The following is a 17,790-nucleotide window of genomic DNA, read 5'->3' on the forward strand; positions in this document are numbered from 1 at the left end:
ACGAAAATGTCTTATCGTATTCATGATTACAAATTGTAAATGAAATTAATTTTATGAATCGATAATATTATGTTCAAAATTAATTTTTAATCAAATATATACAGACTAACTGAGATTTACAACTTGATTTACAGGCAGTAAGCACCATCTGTCTGATTTAGCGTCAAGCTCTCGACAGATTTCTTTTCTACCGATCAATTTGAATTTCATACCTGATACGGGGTGAGTCGTAAACATTTTAATCTTCATTCGTCAAATTTTTATTCATATGTGAAAATGAAAAATTTTTCTCATTCGTCAAACTGAAATCATCGCGTCAGTTCGTAAAAAATATAAGCAAAAGTGCGCGAAAGCTCGAGAACAGTGCCACTCGTTGGGTTGTATTTTTTTCATTATTTTTTAATTTATAAATACTTGTATTGTCGCGTATATGCTGAATAAGTAATAAATGATCGTTAGAATACTAGAAAAATAATATGATTTTCATTAGCATCCGTAGCAACAATTAATTTTATAGCTTTGAAGCTGTTGAAATAAAGCATCAGAACACATAAAGTCACTGCTTAAAGTTAAGTACCGTATCTTATATTAATTAGAAACCATTTTTTTAAATATTTATTCCATCGAGTTTCATTGTCAAGATATTCAAGTAAGTAATAAACAATTGATGGTTTTCGATAGATATGATACTAATCTGATGGAATCGATACTTTCATAAATATTTGACATTCTCTCTTATAGCGATTATAAATAATTCCTTTTTCTACTTTTTAACCCACGCATATTCAAATTATTACTCCAATCGATAATTAACAAAAGCAATTAGCGAAACTGTTTCGAAAAACAGCCTGTAACGCATCTTACCCGGCGTACGCGAATGCGACCAGAACATGTGGGTAAGTCGCGCCGCGTCCGCGTGGTGAACAACGTAACAACTCTCGGTTTGTAATGATACTAAAAAGCGCCGGTCGTGTCAAAAACTGAAGTGCGGTTAACTGCTGCGACGTAAATATAAGTGTAAACATAAACAAAGAGTGCACACATTTTTCCGAGGATGGATTACTACTCGACGCCCAAAAATTTAAAGAACGATGGTGAGTCTTTTGAATCCATTGACGCCGATTGTCGCGATGGAAAAGTCATTTCTTCCTTGAGGTTAGGGTGGCGATTGAACACCTGCCAAAAATTATGATGCAGCAAGATGAATACATAATGCAACCGCATTGTGATGACTTATGTATTTTTCTTTGTTCGGAGTTTAAAGTTTGCAAAGTAACTTTGTTATCTATTTTATTTGAAGTATCATTGGATTTATTAAAGTGAAAAACTCGTCGGCATACATATTTAAAAAATACTTCAAATTTTATTAAATATTTCAATCAATAATAACAATTGATAATATGATTATTTGTTTATAAATTAACTTTAAGCAAATCGTAAGTATTGAACTCTTGTCAAACTGAAAAGTTCTTGAGCTTAATAATTTTTAAATTAATTTTTTTTAAAATTAGAATCCTTCAAATACATGTAAAAATTATGTTTTCACCAAAACTTCTTATCAAACGATTTTTCTTTCAATTCTCAATCAAAGCATTTGTAATCTTAATGTATTTCATTTAGATAGATTTTTTGAAAATTTACATGTTTTTTAAATTGACAGACTTGGCAGTTACTGGTGTATCAAGAAGTGGTAGAGTAAGAAAGAAGTCATCAAAATTAGTTGATTTTGAATCCCCAGATGATATCACAGAGCAAAAGCTCAAAAGGCAAAAAGCTCAACAACATGCACATGCTCAACAGTTATTACAGCAATTTGAACAAAAATTGCAAAGTACCAATTCTCCACTGCAAAGTACTGCATTTAAACCAAATAAACCTGTCCAACCAGCGAAACCTGTACAGCAAAGAAGTACTCCACAGCCAACAAAACCCTTTCAACAAAAGAATACTTTCCAAAAAACTAATTTCTCACCCCAGACTATTACTATTCAAAACAGAAAGATCATTCAAAATACAAATGTAAATAATCTTCAAAGGGCCAAAGTTGCTCAACAACCACAAAATTCTTATCCAGTGAATAATTTTCAACCACTTGTTAAAAAAGAAGTGCAAGAAAGCATCAATGAAAAGGAAGAATCATCAAGCGAAGAATCTAGCTCAGATGAAGAAGCAGAAGTAGCTAATGGATCTAATTTTAATGCTCATGAAATGAAACAAGATCATGGCATGGGTGTAGAATCTATGAGCGATGAAAATGATATTGACGATATGGATGTTGATGACGATGATGATGATGATGATGATGAAGACAACATAACTGCTGAAGAAGAAGAAACTGAAATTGCAACAAGTGGATTTACAAAACTTGAACCACCAGGTCAAAACACCAAAAATAGTTTATACATGTTGGAGAAATATAAAAAAAAAATTGTTATTAAAGATGGAAAGGTTATTAACAAAACTACAAAAACTCAGCGTAAAGACAAAGGGGTATGTTTACATTCTAGTTTTGTATATTTAAAATATTCTTAACAAGTTTTTTCATGAATATTCAAATGAATTTAGAAATCTCGTTTCACTGCATACATGCTATGGGCCAAAGAAACCAGACAGCAATTACTTGAACAAAACCCAAATCTAGGTATCTTACTCAATCTAGCAAAGATTAATTATTTTTCATGCATGTGTTTATTTATCTGTTTTTAATCTCTTTCAGATTTTTCTACGTTATCGAAAAAGTTAGGAGAACTCTGGAGTCAAGTTCCTCAATTAGAAAAGTATAATTGGGACAAACGTGCTAAGCGAATGGCTTTGACACCTGCTACAGGAAGCAAAGATAATAAATTACCTCCTCCCAATTCAAGAACATTTATTAACAAAACTAACAGTAAGCCAAAATAATTTTGAAAAATTATTGAAAAATTTTTATATGAAATTTTAACTACTTTAAATTATTTCAGTGAATAGAGATTCTGTATCTCCAAAAAAAATTATACATCTAGAGCAACCCTCTATAGGAAAGAAAGTACCTGAATCACCTACAAATAAAGACTTGATGCTAAATGAAGCTTATTTAGGAACAGGAATGTACAAAGTTACCGGCACCCAACCAATCGATGCAGCTGCTCATTTGACTCTGCTCGGAGAGAGTTTGACAAGTATTGGCAAAAGCCTAGAGGAAAACGAAGGACAGATAAAAGTATCTGGTAGCCTTTCTCTACTTTTAGACTCTTTTCTATGCGCCATAGGACCGTTATTATGTCTCACGCAACAAATACCTGAAATGAATGGAGCTACTCCCGAAAGTTTATCTACGACGCTCGAAAACGTTGCGTACATAATGCCAGGAGTATAAATAATGAACTTAATTTTAAATCGTGATCAATAGCAAATGAATTGTATTTTTTTCTTATCCAATAGTCGTTTCATCATTTCATTATATACACAAACGACAAATAATTGGCAGGTTTTTACCCGTTGAAACTTAATCAATTATAAAATCGAATGAATTTTATAGTGTAAAATAAATATAATTTACAGTTATGAAAATAGCTTTATAATTACATTCCTCAAAAATATGTATAATATTTACAAATGTTATCAGGAATATTTGTTGCTTTAATATACTCTTTTTATCAGATAATCACTTGACTCAACTAAGTAAAATTACGTAACTATTTACAAGTAAAAATTATTCTAAATTTATGATTGCTGTGGTAAAATTGGTGGACAGGTACAGAACAGATTTGTGTCGCCGTAAATGTCATCGATCCTCCCCACAGTTGGCCACATTTTTGTACTTCCCTTAACGAATGGCTAAAATAAAACGATACATTTTTTATAGTTGGGCTCAGCTTTTTGATGAAAAAATATGTGTTGAAATACAAGAAAAAAAATTGATCTTACCAGTGGAAAAGCTGCAAGTTTTCTTGAGTAAGGTCTGTCCCATTTATCGCAGATCACCTGCTCCTGAGTATGCGGTGCCATTTTCAAAGGATTCACATTCGGGTCCATCTTTCCGTCTTCGATATCTTTTATTTCTTGTCTTATAGCTGCAAAAAATCAATATTATCAAGTTCGATTCAAACTCGACATTCCAAGCAGTCGACGAAAAGTAACGATTCCCATACCAATAAGAGCGTCGCAAAATCTATCCAGTTCGACCTTGTCCTCGGACTCGGTCGGCTCGATCATCAGTGTACCGGCCACGGGCCAGCTCATGGTGGGCGCGTGAAAGCCGTAATCCATCAGTCTCTTGGCTACGTCGGCGGCCTCGATGTTGGCCGTACGCTTGAAGTCCCTGATGTCGAGGATGAACTCGTGCGCCACGAGGCCGCTCGAGCCCTTGTACAGAGTCTTGTAGTGGCTGTCCAGACGCTTGCTCATGTAGTTGGCGTTGAGTATGGCCACTTGGGTGGCTTTGCGCAGACCCGCCGGTCCCATGAGTTTGATGTACGCCCACGAGATCGGTAGGATGGCCGAGGAACCGTACGGCGCAGCAGACACTGCTCCCAAGCCTTCGTTTACCTTTTGTAAGAAAAAAAATATGATGTCATTATTGAGTCCAATGAAACGGAAATACCTTGACACATAGAGTAAGCGTAAACACACTTGACAACAATTAATCACGTAAATAGTAAGATATTATATTGTGCCTATTGGATAAAAAGTAAAAGATTAACTACACACACAAATGTCCAACACCAAATTAAAAATGTTACTTCGTAGCTTTGTCACACCGAGCACATACCTGGCCAAATGGTTGCTGTGAACGAGCCGATCGGATGAAAAATTTTCGAATAAAAAAAAAAAAATAATAAGTAAATAACAGCGAATAAATGAGCGAATATGTTTCATTAAAATATAATAATAATCTCGACGGTGAATCATTCGTTACCTTGATCTCTCCGCTCGAGGGCTCGACGATCGGATGATTCGGCAGGAATGGCTTGAGATGGCTCTTGACGCCGATCGGTCCCATGCCCGGACCACCGCCTCCGTGCGGTATGCAGAAGGTCTTGTGCAGATTCAGATGCGACACGTCGCTGCCGTAATCGCCGGGTCGGCACAGGCCCACCTGGGCGTTCATGTTGGCGCCGTCGAGATACACCTGTCCGCCGGCCCGATGCACCAGCTCGCACACGTCGCCGATCGTCTCCTCGAAGACGCCGTTCGTCGACGGATACGTCACCATCAGGCAGGACAGCCGCTCGTGAAACTTGTCCAGCATGGCCTTGAGGTGCTCCACGTCGATCGAGCCGTCCTTCTTCACGTTGATCGGCTCGACCTTCATGCCGGCCATCTGGGCCGAGGCGGGATTCGTGCCGTGCGCCGACACCGGGATCAGGCAGACCTGCCTCGCGCCGTCACCCCTCGACTCGTGATAGCACTGTATCGCCCTCAGGCCGGCGTACTCGCCCTGCGCGCCGCTATTAGGCTGAAAGCTGATGCTGTCGTAGCCCGTGATCTCGCAGAGATCGCGCTCGAGCTCGAGGAACATCTGCTGGTAGCCGCGCGACTGCTCGCGCGGCACGAACGGGTGCACGTCCGTGAAGCCCTTGAAGCTGCACGGCATCATCTCCGTGGTGGAGTTGAGCTTCATCGTGCACGAGCCCAGCGGTATCATGGTGTGCACGAGGGAGATGTCCTTGTTCTCGAGGGACTTCATGTAGCGGACCATGCGCGTCTCCGAGTGATACGAGTTGAAGACGGGATGCTCGAGGTAGGCGCTGGTGCGCAGGAAGGGGGACGAGTCCACGAGGCCCACGCCCTTGGTCAGGCCGCTGGCCAAGACCGAGTCGACCGTGGTCGGGGCCTCGAACACCTCGAACAGGTCGTCCACGTCCTTGGTCAGGGTCGTCTCGTCGAGAGATATGCCGACAGTGCCGTCGGGATTGTACCTGTGAACAAGCACGCAAAACGTTACTTCGTGTCAAATTCCTTAATTGTATGCATCATTTGAAGCAGTAATATGTTGTTTCGCGCGCTGCTATCGAACAAAAGTCTGCTCGCTCCCCCTACCGCGACATGTGTAGCAAGAACGACTAGTTCTCGGCATGCGCGCTTTTGTAACGTTTCTGTAACGTTGTATATCTTTGTCTCTCTCTCTCTCGCTCGTGGCATTGCGTGTTCGAACAAAGAAGCTCGCGGCGCACATTTTTACCCGCAGTACACGTTGCGACGCCGCAGAGTGAACAGTGAAGAATCAAGACTGCATCGAGTGTATAGCGTTGGTGAAAAGCGAGCGATACGATGTCCAACGACGAATTCGACGTATACATGAGCAATGGCGGTGTCGGAGGCCAGTACGACTTCGATTCCGAAATCGATAATCACCATGTCGATCCTACGATAGTCTTGAATTTCCGTCGATTGAAGATGATTCGCCAATTAGTCATTCAAAGGATCGAACAAGGATACAAATATACCCTTGCTCTAATTATTTATCACTTGATCAGAAATTGGCAGGGCCCGCTTCCGGATCTTCGCAAGATGTTCAGTCGTGAGCAGATGGATTGGCTTCTCGCCGAGTGTCAGAAATCCAAGCCTGTACTCGACTTTATCATCGGTACCGGATACAAAGACGAGCCGGAGGTAGAAGACGGCAAGCCATTGTCGCTTCGCGTCACACCCCTACACCATGTAGCTAGACTCAAGTTTTGGAAACCCTGGAAAAACGTAGCTCGCGAACTTTTCAAGGTGTACGACAGGTTCGACGTGAACTACAGCGACGAATCCGGATTAACGCACTTTCACGTGGCCTGTATGGCTGGCCTCGTTGAAATCGTCCAGAAATATCTCGAGCTCGGCCAGGTCGATCCGAATCTCCTCGTGCCGATAACGGACGACTCGCCGCTGCACTTGGCTCTGGCCGAGGGCAGGAAGGAGACGATGGAACTGCTGCTGAGACGAGGCGCCGATCCGAACGTGGCCAACGACGAGGGAACGACTCCTGTGCACTTGATTTGCAAGCATTGCTACGGCGCCGCTGAATTCATCGGACGATTCTTCGAGATCGTCGACGAAATGCAGAAGGCAGTGGAGATGGATGCCCGGGACAAGAAAGGCCGAACGCCCCTTCAGTGGGCCGTGGCGTATCCCCAGCCAGATTTGGTCGACGTACTCTTGGATCGCGGCGCCGATCTGTCGAGCTTCGTTTTCCCCACCGAGAGTCACTTCGGCGAGATATTAAAATCGCGCAAAGTTTCGTTGAAGAATAAACTTTTCATCGATTTGCGGCTGATGTCTAGGGCCTTGAGCGTCGTCGACCGCCTAGAGAAAAGAGGCTACGTCATGGACCTCGGCGCAGCCCTGACCGTCATGAAATTATCCGCCGATCTCGAGCTGTTCGAGAGATCCCCGAATCTCGGCGAGCGTTGGTACGAAGAGGAGAAGTTCGCGAGCGCAGCGAGGGAGCACACGATCGAGCCGAACCTCGCGCTGTACGACTTGATCAGGCTGCGACCCGAGAAGGCGGCCAAAAACTCGGCCTTGGACCACAACCAGATCCTGTACACGTTCCAGCACGAAGATCGCCTGCCCAAAGCGTGCCGCCGGCTGGAGTGTTTCGCGCGCCTGAACGAGATCGCCACGAGGAAATTTTGCCTGCGATGGGCCTGGGATTCGTTCTTGGAGCTGACCCGCGGTCGGCTGCCGTTCGTCCGCTGCGACGCCATCGTCGAGATGCTGACGAACGAGGACTTGTGGCGCATCTGCTTGGCCACCGCGGGCCGAAACTCGGTACGGAGCGTCGATTGACTCTCAAAGATTTTTGTTTTTTTTTTTTTTCGTTTCATTTCCCTTCTGGACAAGCTTTGTTTACGTATAATATGTGAAACTTGATTTATAAAACGATGCAATTGAAGTCAATTGAAAATTTAGGTAAATAAATGAATTCAATTGAAAAATTAAAAACTTGATATGAGTGAAATTATCTAATACCCAGATACCATATTCTACTTTATTCTTTGCTTTCCTGTATTTTAGTTACCTTTATTTCTATTTTATGCTTTTCATTGTTCTTAAGGAGGTTCGGGGGTCTCATTCAAAATGCAGCTTTTCAGCGTAAAATTTTGTTAAAATGATAAAAAAAATTGTTTGACCTTTTAACATGGTTTCTTACGAGAAATCATAAATTTTCGACTTTCAATGAGCATAAACGTAATGTAAAAAAACAAAAACTAAATAGAAAAAAATACGTACTTGTAGGAAATTTAATAAGGAATAATTTGACTGCAAAAAAAAGTTCATCGACCATTTAGATATCGAGAAATAAATTGTTATGTGTAAAAATTCATGGGTCATTTGTGCGTATCCTAATCAATAAATGAGCTAGAACAACAAAAATATGTGCTCTTTGGACTCTAATGGCAAATAGAATATTGTTTTACGCCTAGAACATCGAAAAGAACTCATCAAAATGATATAATTATTAATAATAGCTATAATTGCGTGCCAGTTCATTGAAAAAACGTATAATTTTGTGTTATTTCGAAGTTGGCAGGTCTGATTTTTTAACACGGTGAACATAGGAGCCCCTCGCGTCCCGCTTCGTTCCCCTCTGAGACCCCCGAACCTCCTTAATTTCCGTTCTTATAAAGCTAATTTGTTTATCGCAAATTCCAACGTAGACGTAGATAATAAAAGTTCAAAGTTAACCGAGATATAAGCAGCACTCACCTGAGATTGATCTTTCTCGCCTCGGCGTTGGCCTTGACACGCTCGATACCGATCCTCGGCTTGATCGTCAGCGTGTCGAAGTAGCGCTCGTTCTCCAGCTCGTTCCCCAGGCTCTTGAGTCCCTGGGCCAGGGCCACCGTCAAGCCGTGCACCCTGCGCGCGATCGCCCTGATCCCCTTGGGTCCGTGATAGACCGCGTACATGGCCGACATGTTGGCCAGCAGCGCCTGGGCCGTGCATATGTTGCTCGTCGCCTTGTCGCGCCTGATGTGCTGCTCGCGCGTCTGCAGGGCCAGCCTGTAGGCCTCGCGCTCGTCCGCGTCCCGGGTGACGCCGATCATGCGGCCCGGCATGAGGCGCACCAGCCGCTGGCGACAGGCGAAGAAGCCCGCGTGGGGTCCGCCGTAGCCCAGTGGGATGCCGAAGCGCTGACTCGTGCCCACGCAGATGTCCACGCCGAACTCGCCCGGTGGCTTGGCCAGGGCCAGCGAGAGCAGATCCGTGGCGGCGCACACCAGGGTCTTGTCGGCGTGGGCGCGCTCCACCACCTCCGCGAAATCCTCGATGCTGCCTCGCGTGTCCGGATACTGCAGCAGTATACCGGCGACGTTTTTCTTGCTCGTGTCGACCTTGAAAACGTCGCCTATTTCCATCTCGAGGCCGAGCGAGGCCGCCCTCGTGGCTATCACGCTGATCGTCTGCGGATGTACGCGATCCGAGACGAAGACCCGTTTGCGCTTGTTGTGACGGTGGCAGAGACCGAGGGCCTCCGCGGCAGCGGTGCCCTCGTCCAGCAGCGAGGCGTTGGCCACCTCGAGGCCCGTCAGGTCGCACACCATCGTCTGGTAGTTGAGCAGAGACTCGAGACGGCCCTGCGCGATCTCAGGCTGGTACGGCGTGTACTGCGTCGTCCTAATACATTTTTGCATTTAAGTTTCGAATTTACAAAGAAAATCTACGGAATGCTCTCTCGATAAATATTGTCATCGATGGAAATTTACGACGTTGTGTAAAAATGAAAATATTTTCGATCTTGAGATTACGTAATACCAACATGTTAACGAACCACAAAGAAACGTATCGATCCTAAATTTTATCAATCGACTATACTCACCATCCAGGATTCTCGAAGATGTTTCGCATTATCGTGTGGGGAGTGCAGCAATTGTAATATCCCATGCCGATAAAGCTTCTCCATACTTGATTCTTATCGGCGATCTCGCGTATCCTATTGATTAGCTCGGACTCGGCTGCAATTCGAGAGCGAAGGAAAGTTTGTGATAATAAAAGAACATAATTCGCATCGCAACGTCATATATTATTATATATATGTATTGAGAAATAATCATGCACGAATGTCATGAATGGCATCGCGCAACACGCGAGGCATCGCATCTTTGCGGGGGACAATATCGCGCGCGCGCGCGCGCGAGAGAGAACACAGTTTGCGCAGATTAAATAATGCGTGTTATTACAATGCTCCTCGAGCGAGATAGTGTGCCTCTCGATGATGGAAATTCGTAATCTCTCGCTCTCGAACGAAAATAGAATTCGGATCGCGGGCTCATTTTAATTATTTTTTTTTCCTCTCTCGTGCCGCTGCCGCTGCTGCTGCTGCGCGTGCTTCAATTAAATGAGAAAGAGAAGATGATCGCGCGCGAACGTCGTGACCTTTGATAAGTGCCGAGCTATCGGGCACAGCACCACACACGCTCTTTGCAATCGATATTAAAATACGTCAAATTTTTTTTCAACTTTTTTTTCCGCCTCTTCTTCTTCGAGTGCATCTCGCGTTTGTACGCGGCAGCAGCAGCTGCAGCTGCAGATTATATTATATACGACACGAAAACGCGACGCAATTTCCATCGACGTCGAGAGGAGTGCAGCACGAGAGATTGTTTATCGGAATTTTCGTCATCGACGCGATGGGACTGCAATTATCGGCGTGGAATTATTTCGATTCTTTTCTCGCGCGGATGCATCAAGTTTGCGATGATGATTTACGAAAGCTTATGCAAATTTTCAACGTTTTTCGATTTTTCTTTTTTTTTAATCTTTACTTACTGACTGGCTTCTCGATGTCCAATGCTTTGTTGAACAGTATGTTGGCGGGGACGGCTTTGGTGGTCAACTCTTCCAGAGACTAAATCAAACGCCAAAAAACCGTACCGTATAATAATAACCAGTCAACTATATCGATTTTTCATTTTCGACGAACCTTTAGACCGAGAAATTTCAGCATTTCCTCTTGCTCGTGCTCCCTGGGACCGATGTGCCTGGTCTCGAATTTTTCCCTGTCGAAGAGACCGTCGCTGATTTTGGCGCTCGTTCGGAAGCAATGCGCGTGTCCTCGCGCCTTTTTCCTCTCGACGAGCAGCCTCGTGCATCGTGTCAAACGCAGCGTCGAGAGCATTTTATAATTTTTACTATTTTTTTTTTCGTCTCGCTGTTACGCTATCGGCTCGTGATGCGTCTGCAATGGAGAATTTCATAGATTACATAATACGTTGAACATCGGAGTACAAGATCAAAGTATGATCGGACTGTATCGACATTTGAATATTTAATATTTTAGAAATGGGACACATTCGATATGGGAGTATGGTTCGAATGCACGCGGGTAATCACCTGCGCCGCGCATGCGATTTTCCAACACAGCTGTTGCGGCTTCTGCTGCAAACTGACTACATACGTATACACATTTACCCAACGAAGTGACAGTTTTGTCACACTTGCACGTTATTCGCATGATACGTATAGAATACATGGGATGATTTTAATGTACGATTGATTCTGTGATTTTTGACACAAGTTTGTTATTTATAATTAAATGGATCCGAAGCTCTTTGAAAGATTCGTGTGCATTCTTATTACGTCGACTCAATAATAGTCGATTGATTTAATAGAAAATAGAACGTGAAATATGGAAATACGAAGCTTTTTGGATAGATTGGTCGCTGACTCGAATTCGATGCACTTACCTTTGAGAATCAAGCGGGGAGAAACGAGAGACGACTCGGCGGTAATGAAATATAGCCAGCGAAACACGTGCTCCGTTGAAAAACGTCAAAGTCCAGTACGTGCCGGCGCGACTGGCTTGATACGCGTGCGAAACGCGACTGAGGCCACCACCGCGACGAAACGCGTGCATCGTGCTATGTATGAGCTCGCGCGCCTCCCACTCGACCAGCTCTCGAGCGCGATTTTTATTCCGATGACTGATGATTGTGCAAAGCCCGGATATAATTCCCTATATATGTTTTGCACTTCGTCAGTGATGATTTTGTGTACCCCACGCGCATCGAAGCCGATGATCGCGTCAATGGAACAATTTCGTCGAGATGTCGAGAGAATGAAAAAATTGAAATTTTAATTTACTCGTAAAATGAGAGCGACGACAGAAGCGCAAATATTATGCTTACGATAGATAAAAATAATTATAGTTTTTTTTAAGGTAAGAAGATCAATAGAACAATATTTCATATAGGGCAGTTTGGTATTGGCTTCATTAATTCATCAAAAGTTGGTATTTATGGTGTAATTTTTATTACAATTAAAGCAATTTACAACTTAGCGTTTAAATTAAATATCGTCAATATACATGCATCATCTTTGTTTTGATCAAGTGTCGTAGCAAAAGAGTTAAATGTATGTTACCGTTTCTTATTTTACAAAAATAAAAATAAAAATTTTTGCATTTTCATCAAAAATTTTAAATTTTTCACTAACAACTATATATTTCCTATTAAATTAAAAGTCAACTTAAAAGACAATAAAACCGAACTATGATTTAGCTTCAATTATTTCATGAACTTGTCCTTATTTTGTGATAGAATTTTAGCCGATGATTTGGCATCCAAGAACAAAGACTTGACCTCTTCGATATCTTCCTTCTTTATACTTGTTCTTCCATTGATTTTAGCCGTCAAGGAAGCTGGAGTCAGAAGTTGTACAACGTATCTGAGAGTTGACTTGCTTCCCAGATCACTCAGCTCTGTAAGGGCATCATCTTCAAGTTGTAAGCCTTCTGTAACTGCTCTCAATTTGATAATTTGTTCGATTTCTGGTTTAGAATAAGGCAAAGTTTTGATGATGAGAAGTCTATCCAAAAGGTCAAGTGGAATTCCGTGAGGGGAAACTATATCTTCAGTTCCACGAATTACACATTGGCCACGATTTGTAGCAAAAATGACAATGGGAGCAATAGCAGTTTCAAGAGCTCTGTGGAGATATGTGAAAGTTTCTATGTCTAACATGTGCACTTCATCAATAAAAAGTACACCTGGTACCAACTCCGCAATTCCTTGATCAATGTACTTATTAACAATTTTGTTGATCTCCTTCCTCAGTTTGTCTAAAACGTAATAGATTTGGTATTAAGTAAATTGTTAATAATGAAATAATATTTTGTTTTTAAAAAATGTTCATTTTTAAAAATTACCTGTAATTTCTGTCTTTTTTGGCTTCATCAATTGACCCATCATTGACATAATATCTTGGCCACCTTGTGGTTTAGCATTGGCTACATCTAAATCATGAAGCGTAACATCTTGAATAACTTCTTTTTTTTTGTGTACATCTCCTTTGGGAAGTGGCACGTACTCCTCAGCTTCCAAGTCAAATTCAGTGGCATATGCATCGCATCTACCCTGTCTTTTGACAGCTCCACTATTAGCTTCAATGTAAATAACATCTCCCACTTCTACTTTTTCTTTTTGAAGAGACTCATAAATTAAAGGATCGAGCTTCAGTTGTTTAGTTCCTTTAGCTGTTTTCAGACCAATAATGACAGACGAGACTGTTTTTCCATAACCACCCATTGGATTTTCAGTCTCTACTGGTGAGAGTTCGGTAACTTCTCCTTCGTAAACTTCTTTGGTCTCTTTGATTCTCAAACCAATAGCTCTTCTAAAGTTTTCCATTAAAACTTCAGTCTTTTTGATTTCTGAACTGTAAACTTCTGAACCTACCATAGGGCAAAATGGAACTTTATTCCCAAGCTCTTGAGCTATTGCTAGAGCTATAGCTGTCTTGCCAGTTCCAGGTGGTCCAGCGAACAAAATTGCCCGACCTGACATTTTCTTAGTTCTGATCATGTCAACTACAATTCCAGCAGCCTATAAAAAAAAATTATGTTAAAAATTATCATAATTGTAACAAATAATATATGAAGTTATGTTTAGAAGAGAGTTTTTAAGTCGAATGGACTTTTAAATGAAGAAAATATCTCTTTTAAAGTTAAATTCAAGTATTCTAACCTCACGAGCAGCTTGCTGGCCAACGAGACCTGCCGCAAATTGCAGGGCATTTCCACTTTCATCGAGACCTAAGCCCTTGATATGGGTATGGGCCGAAATCCTCTGGGTTTTGGAGGTACTCTTAACTTCTTCGATCTTCATGATTGATTTTTTTTTTTTTTCAGAAAAAGCACGACTACACTTGCACGAGGATGATACTGACTTGTTTGATAGATAAATAAGTCTGCGTTGTCCCGGCGGCCGGTTTGGTGGTTAAGCGCGTGTTTGTCTAGTTACAGCTGTGGAATGGGGAGGGGGTTTGCGTCGCGACTCGCGTAAGTCACAAAACTCACACACCGAGCATATCGGAGACAAATCTCACTAAACGCGCTTGATTCAAATTGTAATGATAAAAAAAAGAGAGTTTTCTTTTGTACACATTTAACATAGCGATTCTCGACAAAAAAAATTAATTCTGCTCTATTTCATGGAAATGCGACATTGGGCTTTGCAAAACGAGAGAACTATATAAATTTACAGACATCTCATAAAAATATAAGTGATGAATAAACCTTTTGCGTTTCCACAAAATAATGCAGGATAAAAACATGTTGAAAAAAGTTCGGAAAATCATTTTTCACAATCATGAAGAGTCATGCAAAAATGTTCAAATACATGACGATCCATGCCGGTATCAATACCATTGCAGCTATAATTCCATTTTTATAATCCGATATATCATTAACTGAACAATCGAACATTGGTTCAATTCCCTCTCGTTAATGATGTATTAAAATCTGTGCACGACGAAATAAACCAGCATTACATGATCAAAAAATTTATTTAGCAGAAAAAAATTAGAAACAAAAATTAGAAAAAAAAATTTTTGAAATTGAATTATATTTTGTTAAAATGAAGAATTAGTGGAGGTAAAGTGAATGATGATATCAGAAAATTGTTAAAAAATCATTTATTCATAAAATAATTTGTTGGTGAATTTTCTTAAACTTTACACATTTTTTACATATAGATTCATATTTACATTTATTCGTATAAATTTGCTTATTACTATAAATTTCAATTTACACATTTTTATTTAATATTAATTAATCGTTGAAGAAACGATTTGAAAATATTTTAATTATTTGTCCATCCTAAATTTCATTTCTATCACATTTTGAGAACTATCATCTAAATGTAGACCACAAGATACAAAATTAGTGTCTACGTTGTCCTAAAAGTAATAAAAGAATTAACAAGTAGGTATATTTTCAGGATATTCTGACTACCTTTCTTACTAATTAGAACTACTCGGATTTAACATTCTTACTTGTTCAACAAGAACTACTGATTCTTCATTTGGTATATTCAGACTTTCTACATCTTCTTGAGTTAAGACAATTACAGATTCACTGGGAATTTGATTTTCATTCACATAAGTATAGGCAGCATCCAAATTTTCATCAGTCTATAAATTGAACATTAAAATATTGAGTTAAACAAAGATTCAATTATATTTAATAACATATACTATGAAAGATTTATATCCAAACCTGATCTAAATAATCTTCAAAATTGTCATCGATGTCTTCACCGTTCTTAACAAAAGTTATGTTGTTGGTTTTACATGTATGACCTTTTCCTGTATTAGAAGTTTTATTTTTTTGAAGCCTTCTCCAAATGGTGGTTTTTGGTACTTGAAATCTAACAGAAGCAGCACTTTGTGACATAATACCGTCTTTACAAGCTGCTACTGCCTCTTCTAAACGTGAACTTTTGATTTCTTCTTCTACTTTACTTCGCTTTTTATACATCGTTGATGGTAATTTACCTTGATCAATTAATTTGGTTTTATCCCTGAACAATGTTGTTTTTGGTATCTATTTAAACAAACAAAAACTTTAGAATAAAATTGAAATGTATAAAGCTAAAAAATAATTTAAATTTTCAACTCATTACTTGATACTCTTGCGAAACTTTACACAGTGGTTCGCCTTTCTCTAATGCTTTTACAGCTGCCTTTCTAGATTCTTCTGGATAAGTTTTTTTGTCTCTTCGACTTCTGTAACACCCTTCTTTTTGAATTCTTCTCCATAATACAGTCTTTGGAATTCCATAACAGTCTGCTGATTGTTGTAAGCTTGATCCAGCTGTAACAAAAACTCATTAGACTATATTTTTTTTTTTAAATTCTAATTAACTTACCAAGAACTAATTTGATTGCAGCTCTCATATCTTCATGTGTGTAGTCATTTTTTGTTGGAGCTAAAGGTATATTTAAGACTTTTGCTCTCACATACAAAGTAGATCTTGGAATCTTATGTTGAATAGCAGTGTCTATCAATGATTTTCCTGCTCGAATATCAGCAATTGCTGCCTCTAACTGCTCATCAGTGTATACTCTTTTAAGACTACTTTTCCGTTTAGTCAATTTAATTCCCAATGGACAATCAGACAACCTTCTTCTTTTTGTTGGCTGAACGGGTAAACTTGGGGCATCTTCAGTAGTAGCAATCGATTGAGATTTCTTAATATTGGTAGTTGATAAAGCTTTTTTAAAATCAGTAGTTGATGGAGTTTTCTGATTATCAGTAATTGATGTATGATTTTCTATAGAAAAACTTGGTAAAGGAATTTCAGTACTAGTATTTGAATCTGATATGTGTGTATCAGTTAAGTTTGCTTCACTAGAGGTATCAAATTCACAGATATCTTGATCATTCGACGTTTCACTTGATTCTTCAAATTCAAATCCTGCTATCTATTAAATGAAAAATTATCTTCAAATATATTTCAACAGTAGGATTAGGTATTAAGGTTCAAGTATTACTCACATTTGAGAATCCAAAAATTTTTAAGAAATGACAAGCCTCCAAAAATCTGTCAACATATTTTTCTTCGATCTGAACTTGTCCATAATAAATGAAATGGATGAGTGACTTCATATCTTCAGCACACACATCATCAATTATAAATACAGTCTCTTCATGATTGGTTTGATTAAAAATTTCCTATAAAAGAAGTAACAGTTGATTAAGAAAAAATACAAATGGAGACCAGACCAAAAGAAATAATGAATGTATCTACAATATTTGATCATGGAGAGAAAATAAACCAATAGCTTGAACAATCGAAAATATCGACAGCAGTAATCGTTACGTTTTACAGAAAAAACAAATAAAAACACCACTTTACCTTAAAAAATTCGCTGCAACCATATAAAACGGGCCGATGGGCTCGTATTCGTTCTCCTTGGACGCACAATGTCACATCCAGCATATCCTCTCGCTCGTACGCTTCTCTAATGACGTCGCCCAGTTGATCCTTCAGATCATCTTCCGTCACTTGAAAGCAAAACATCTGATTGTCAGATGGATCGCCACCGGGCACGGCTATTCCGTGCGCTGACATATTATGCTCCAATTAACGTATTCCTAGGGATGATAATAATTTGCGTTCCGTTCCTTTTCCAACTTTATCTTTCTGACTTTTTGGTATGTCGTCCGGAGACTCTCGACGACTCGACGGGAATGCTCGTGGTTTTGTTTCACGGCGGAGAAAAGGAAAATGGAGATAGTATCACGAGGAACGAGCGAACGAACGACGTTATTACGCGTCTTTACACGACGAGCGATACGTTAGCAGAGAATCTACGAATGGACGGCGTTCCGCAAGACCCTCCAATGAAACGGGGACGCCGACTTTGAAGTTACTGAGCATGCACGATGCGCACGAACGCCACGGCGGCGGCGCAGTAAAAAAGCTTCGGAACGTTCGAAAAGTAATTGAAATTTTAGAATTCTACAAAAAAAATTTTTTTAATCTTATTTATCATACATTAAATGTAAAAATTGTCCCCCCTTTTTTTTTACTT

The 17,790-nt window shown here is 40.2% G+C and overlaps 4 protein-coding genes across 4 annotated transcripts; 1 reads left to right on the forward strand and 3 right to left on the reverse strand.

Moving 5' to 3' along the window:
- Positions 1–953: 953 nt before the first annotated feature.
- LOC106654930 (HMG box-containing protein 4-like) lies at positions 954–3,376 on the forward strand. Its single transcript, XM_014375081.2, has 5 exons — positions 954–1,094; positions 1,661–2,490; positions 2,566–2,641; positions 2,717–2,887; positions 2,961–3,376. The coding sequence occupies exons 1-5, from the start codon at positions 1,055–1,057 to the stop codon at positions 3,353–3,355; spliced, it is 1,512 nt and encodes a 503-aa protein (XP_014230567.1). The 5' UTR covers positions 954–1,054; the 3' UTR covers positions 3,356–3,376.
- A 301-nt stretch (positions 3,377–3,677) lies between these two features.
- LOC106654929 (glycine dehydrogenase (decarboxylating), mitochondrial) lies at positions 3,678–11,797 on the reverse strand. The gene is made up of 9 exons (XM_014375080.2): positions 11,661–11,797; positions 10,898–11,152; positions 10,744–10,822; positions 9,794–9,929; positions 8,680–9,591; positions 4,898–5,900; positions 4,131–4,527; positions 3,907–4,052; positions 3,678–3,816 (listed from the first exon to the last, which is right to left on the reverse strand). Exons 2-9 carry the CDS (start codon positions 11,090–11,092, stop codon positions 3,703–3,705), a joined length of 2,982 nt encoding a protein of 993 aa, XP_014230566.1. The 5' UTR covers positions 11,093–11,152; positions 11,661–11,797; the 3' UTR covers positions 3,678–3,702.
- A 405-nt stretch (positions 11,798–12,202) lies between these two features.
- LOC106654666 (ruvB-like helicase 1) lies at positions 12,203–14,078 on the reverse strand. The gene is made up of 3 exons (XM_014374636.1): positions 13,938–14,078; positions 13,121–13,796; positions 12,203–13,033 (listed from the first exon to the last, which is right to left on the reverse strand). Exons 1-3 carry the CDS (start codon positions 14,076–14,078, stop codon positions 12,480–12,482), a joined length of 1,371 nt encoding a protein of 456 aa, XP_014230122.1. The 3' UTR covers positions 12,203–12,479.
- Positions 14,079–15,023: 945 nt separating this feature from the next.
- On the reverse strand, positions 15,024–17,592 carry LOC106654809. The gene is made up of 7 exons (XM_014374837.2): positions 17,112–17,592; positions 16,751–16,927; positions 16,122–16,677; positions 15,876–16,066; positions 15,470–15,796; positions 15,247–15,384; positions 15,024–15,150 (listed from the first exon to the last, which is right to left on the reverse strand). Exons 1-7 carry the CDS (start codon positions 17,325–17,327, stop codon positions 15,058–15,060), a joined length of 1,698 nt encoding a protein of 565 aa, XP_014230323.1. The 5' UTR covers positions 17,328–17,592; the 3' UTR covers positions 15,024–15,057.
- Positions 17,593–17,790: the final 198 nt, after the last annotated feature.

The sequence above is a fragment of the Trichogramma pretiosum genome, unplaced genomic scaffold, assembly GCF_000599845.2.
Source record: "Trichogramma pretiosum strain Unisexual culture from Peru unplaced genomic scaffold, Tpre_2.0 scaffold23, whole genome shotgun sequence".
Lineage (NCBI taxonomy): Eukaryota > Metazoa > Arthropoda > Insecta > Hymenoptera > Trichogrammatidae > Trichogramma > Trichogramma pretiosum.

Coding starts and splice junctions, on each gene's coding strand:
- LOC106654930 (XM_014375081.2), top strand. CDS start 1,055: ATGGATTACTACTCGACGCCCAAAAATTTAAAGAACGATG. Junction 2,491..2,565: donor CTCAGCGTAAAGACAAAGGG/GTATGTTTACAT, acceptor AAATGAATTTAG/AAATCTCGTTTCACTGCATA. Junction 2,642..2,716: donor TGAACAAAACCCAAATCTAG/GTATCTTACTCA, acceptor AATCTCTTTCAG/ATTTTTCTACGTTATCGAAA.
- LOC106654929 (XM_014375080.2), bottom strand. CDS start 11,092: ATGCTCTCGACGCTGCGTTTGACACGATGCACGAGGCTGCTCGTCGAG. Junction 9,930..10,743: donor GGACATCGAGAAGCCAGTCA/GTAAGTAAAGAT, acceptor CTCGAATTGCAG/CCGAGTCCGAGCTAATCAAT. Junction 4,528..4,897: donor CCTCGAGCGGAGAGATCAAG/GTAACGAATGAT, acceptor TTCTTACAAAAG/GTAAACGAAGGCTTGGGAGC.
- LOC106654666 (XM_014374636.1), bottom strand. CDS start 14,078: ATGAAGATCGAAGAAGTTAAGAGTACCTCCAAAACCCAGAGGATTTCG. Junction 13,797..13,937: donor GCCAGCAAGCTGCTCGTGAG/GTTAGAATACTT, acceptor TTTTTTTTATAG/GCTGCTGGAATTGTAGTTGA. Junction 13,034..13,120: donor AAAAAAGACAGAAATTACAG/GTAATTTTTAAA, acceptor ATTACGTTTTAG/ACAAACTGAGGAAGGAGATC.
- LOC106654809 (XM_014374837.2), bottom strand. CDS start 17,327: ATGTCAGCGCACGGAATAGCCGTGCCCGGTGGCGATCCATCTGACAAT. Junction 16,067..16,121: donor TGCAATCAAATTAGTTCTTG/GTAAGTTAATTA, acceptor TTTTTGTTACAG/CTGGATCAAGCTTACAACAA. Junction 15,385..15,469: donor TTGAAGATTATTTAGATCAG/GTTTGGATATAA, acceptor TTCAATTTATAG/ACTGATGAAAATTTGGATGC.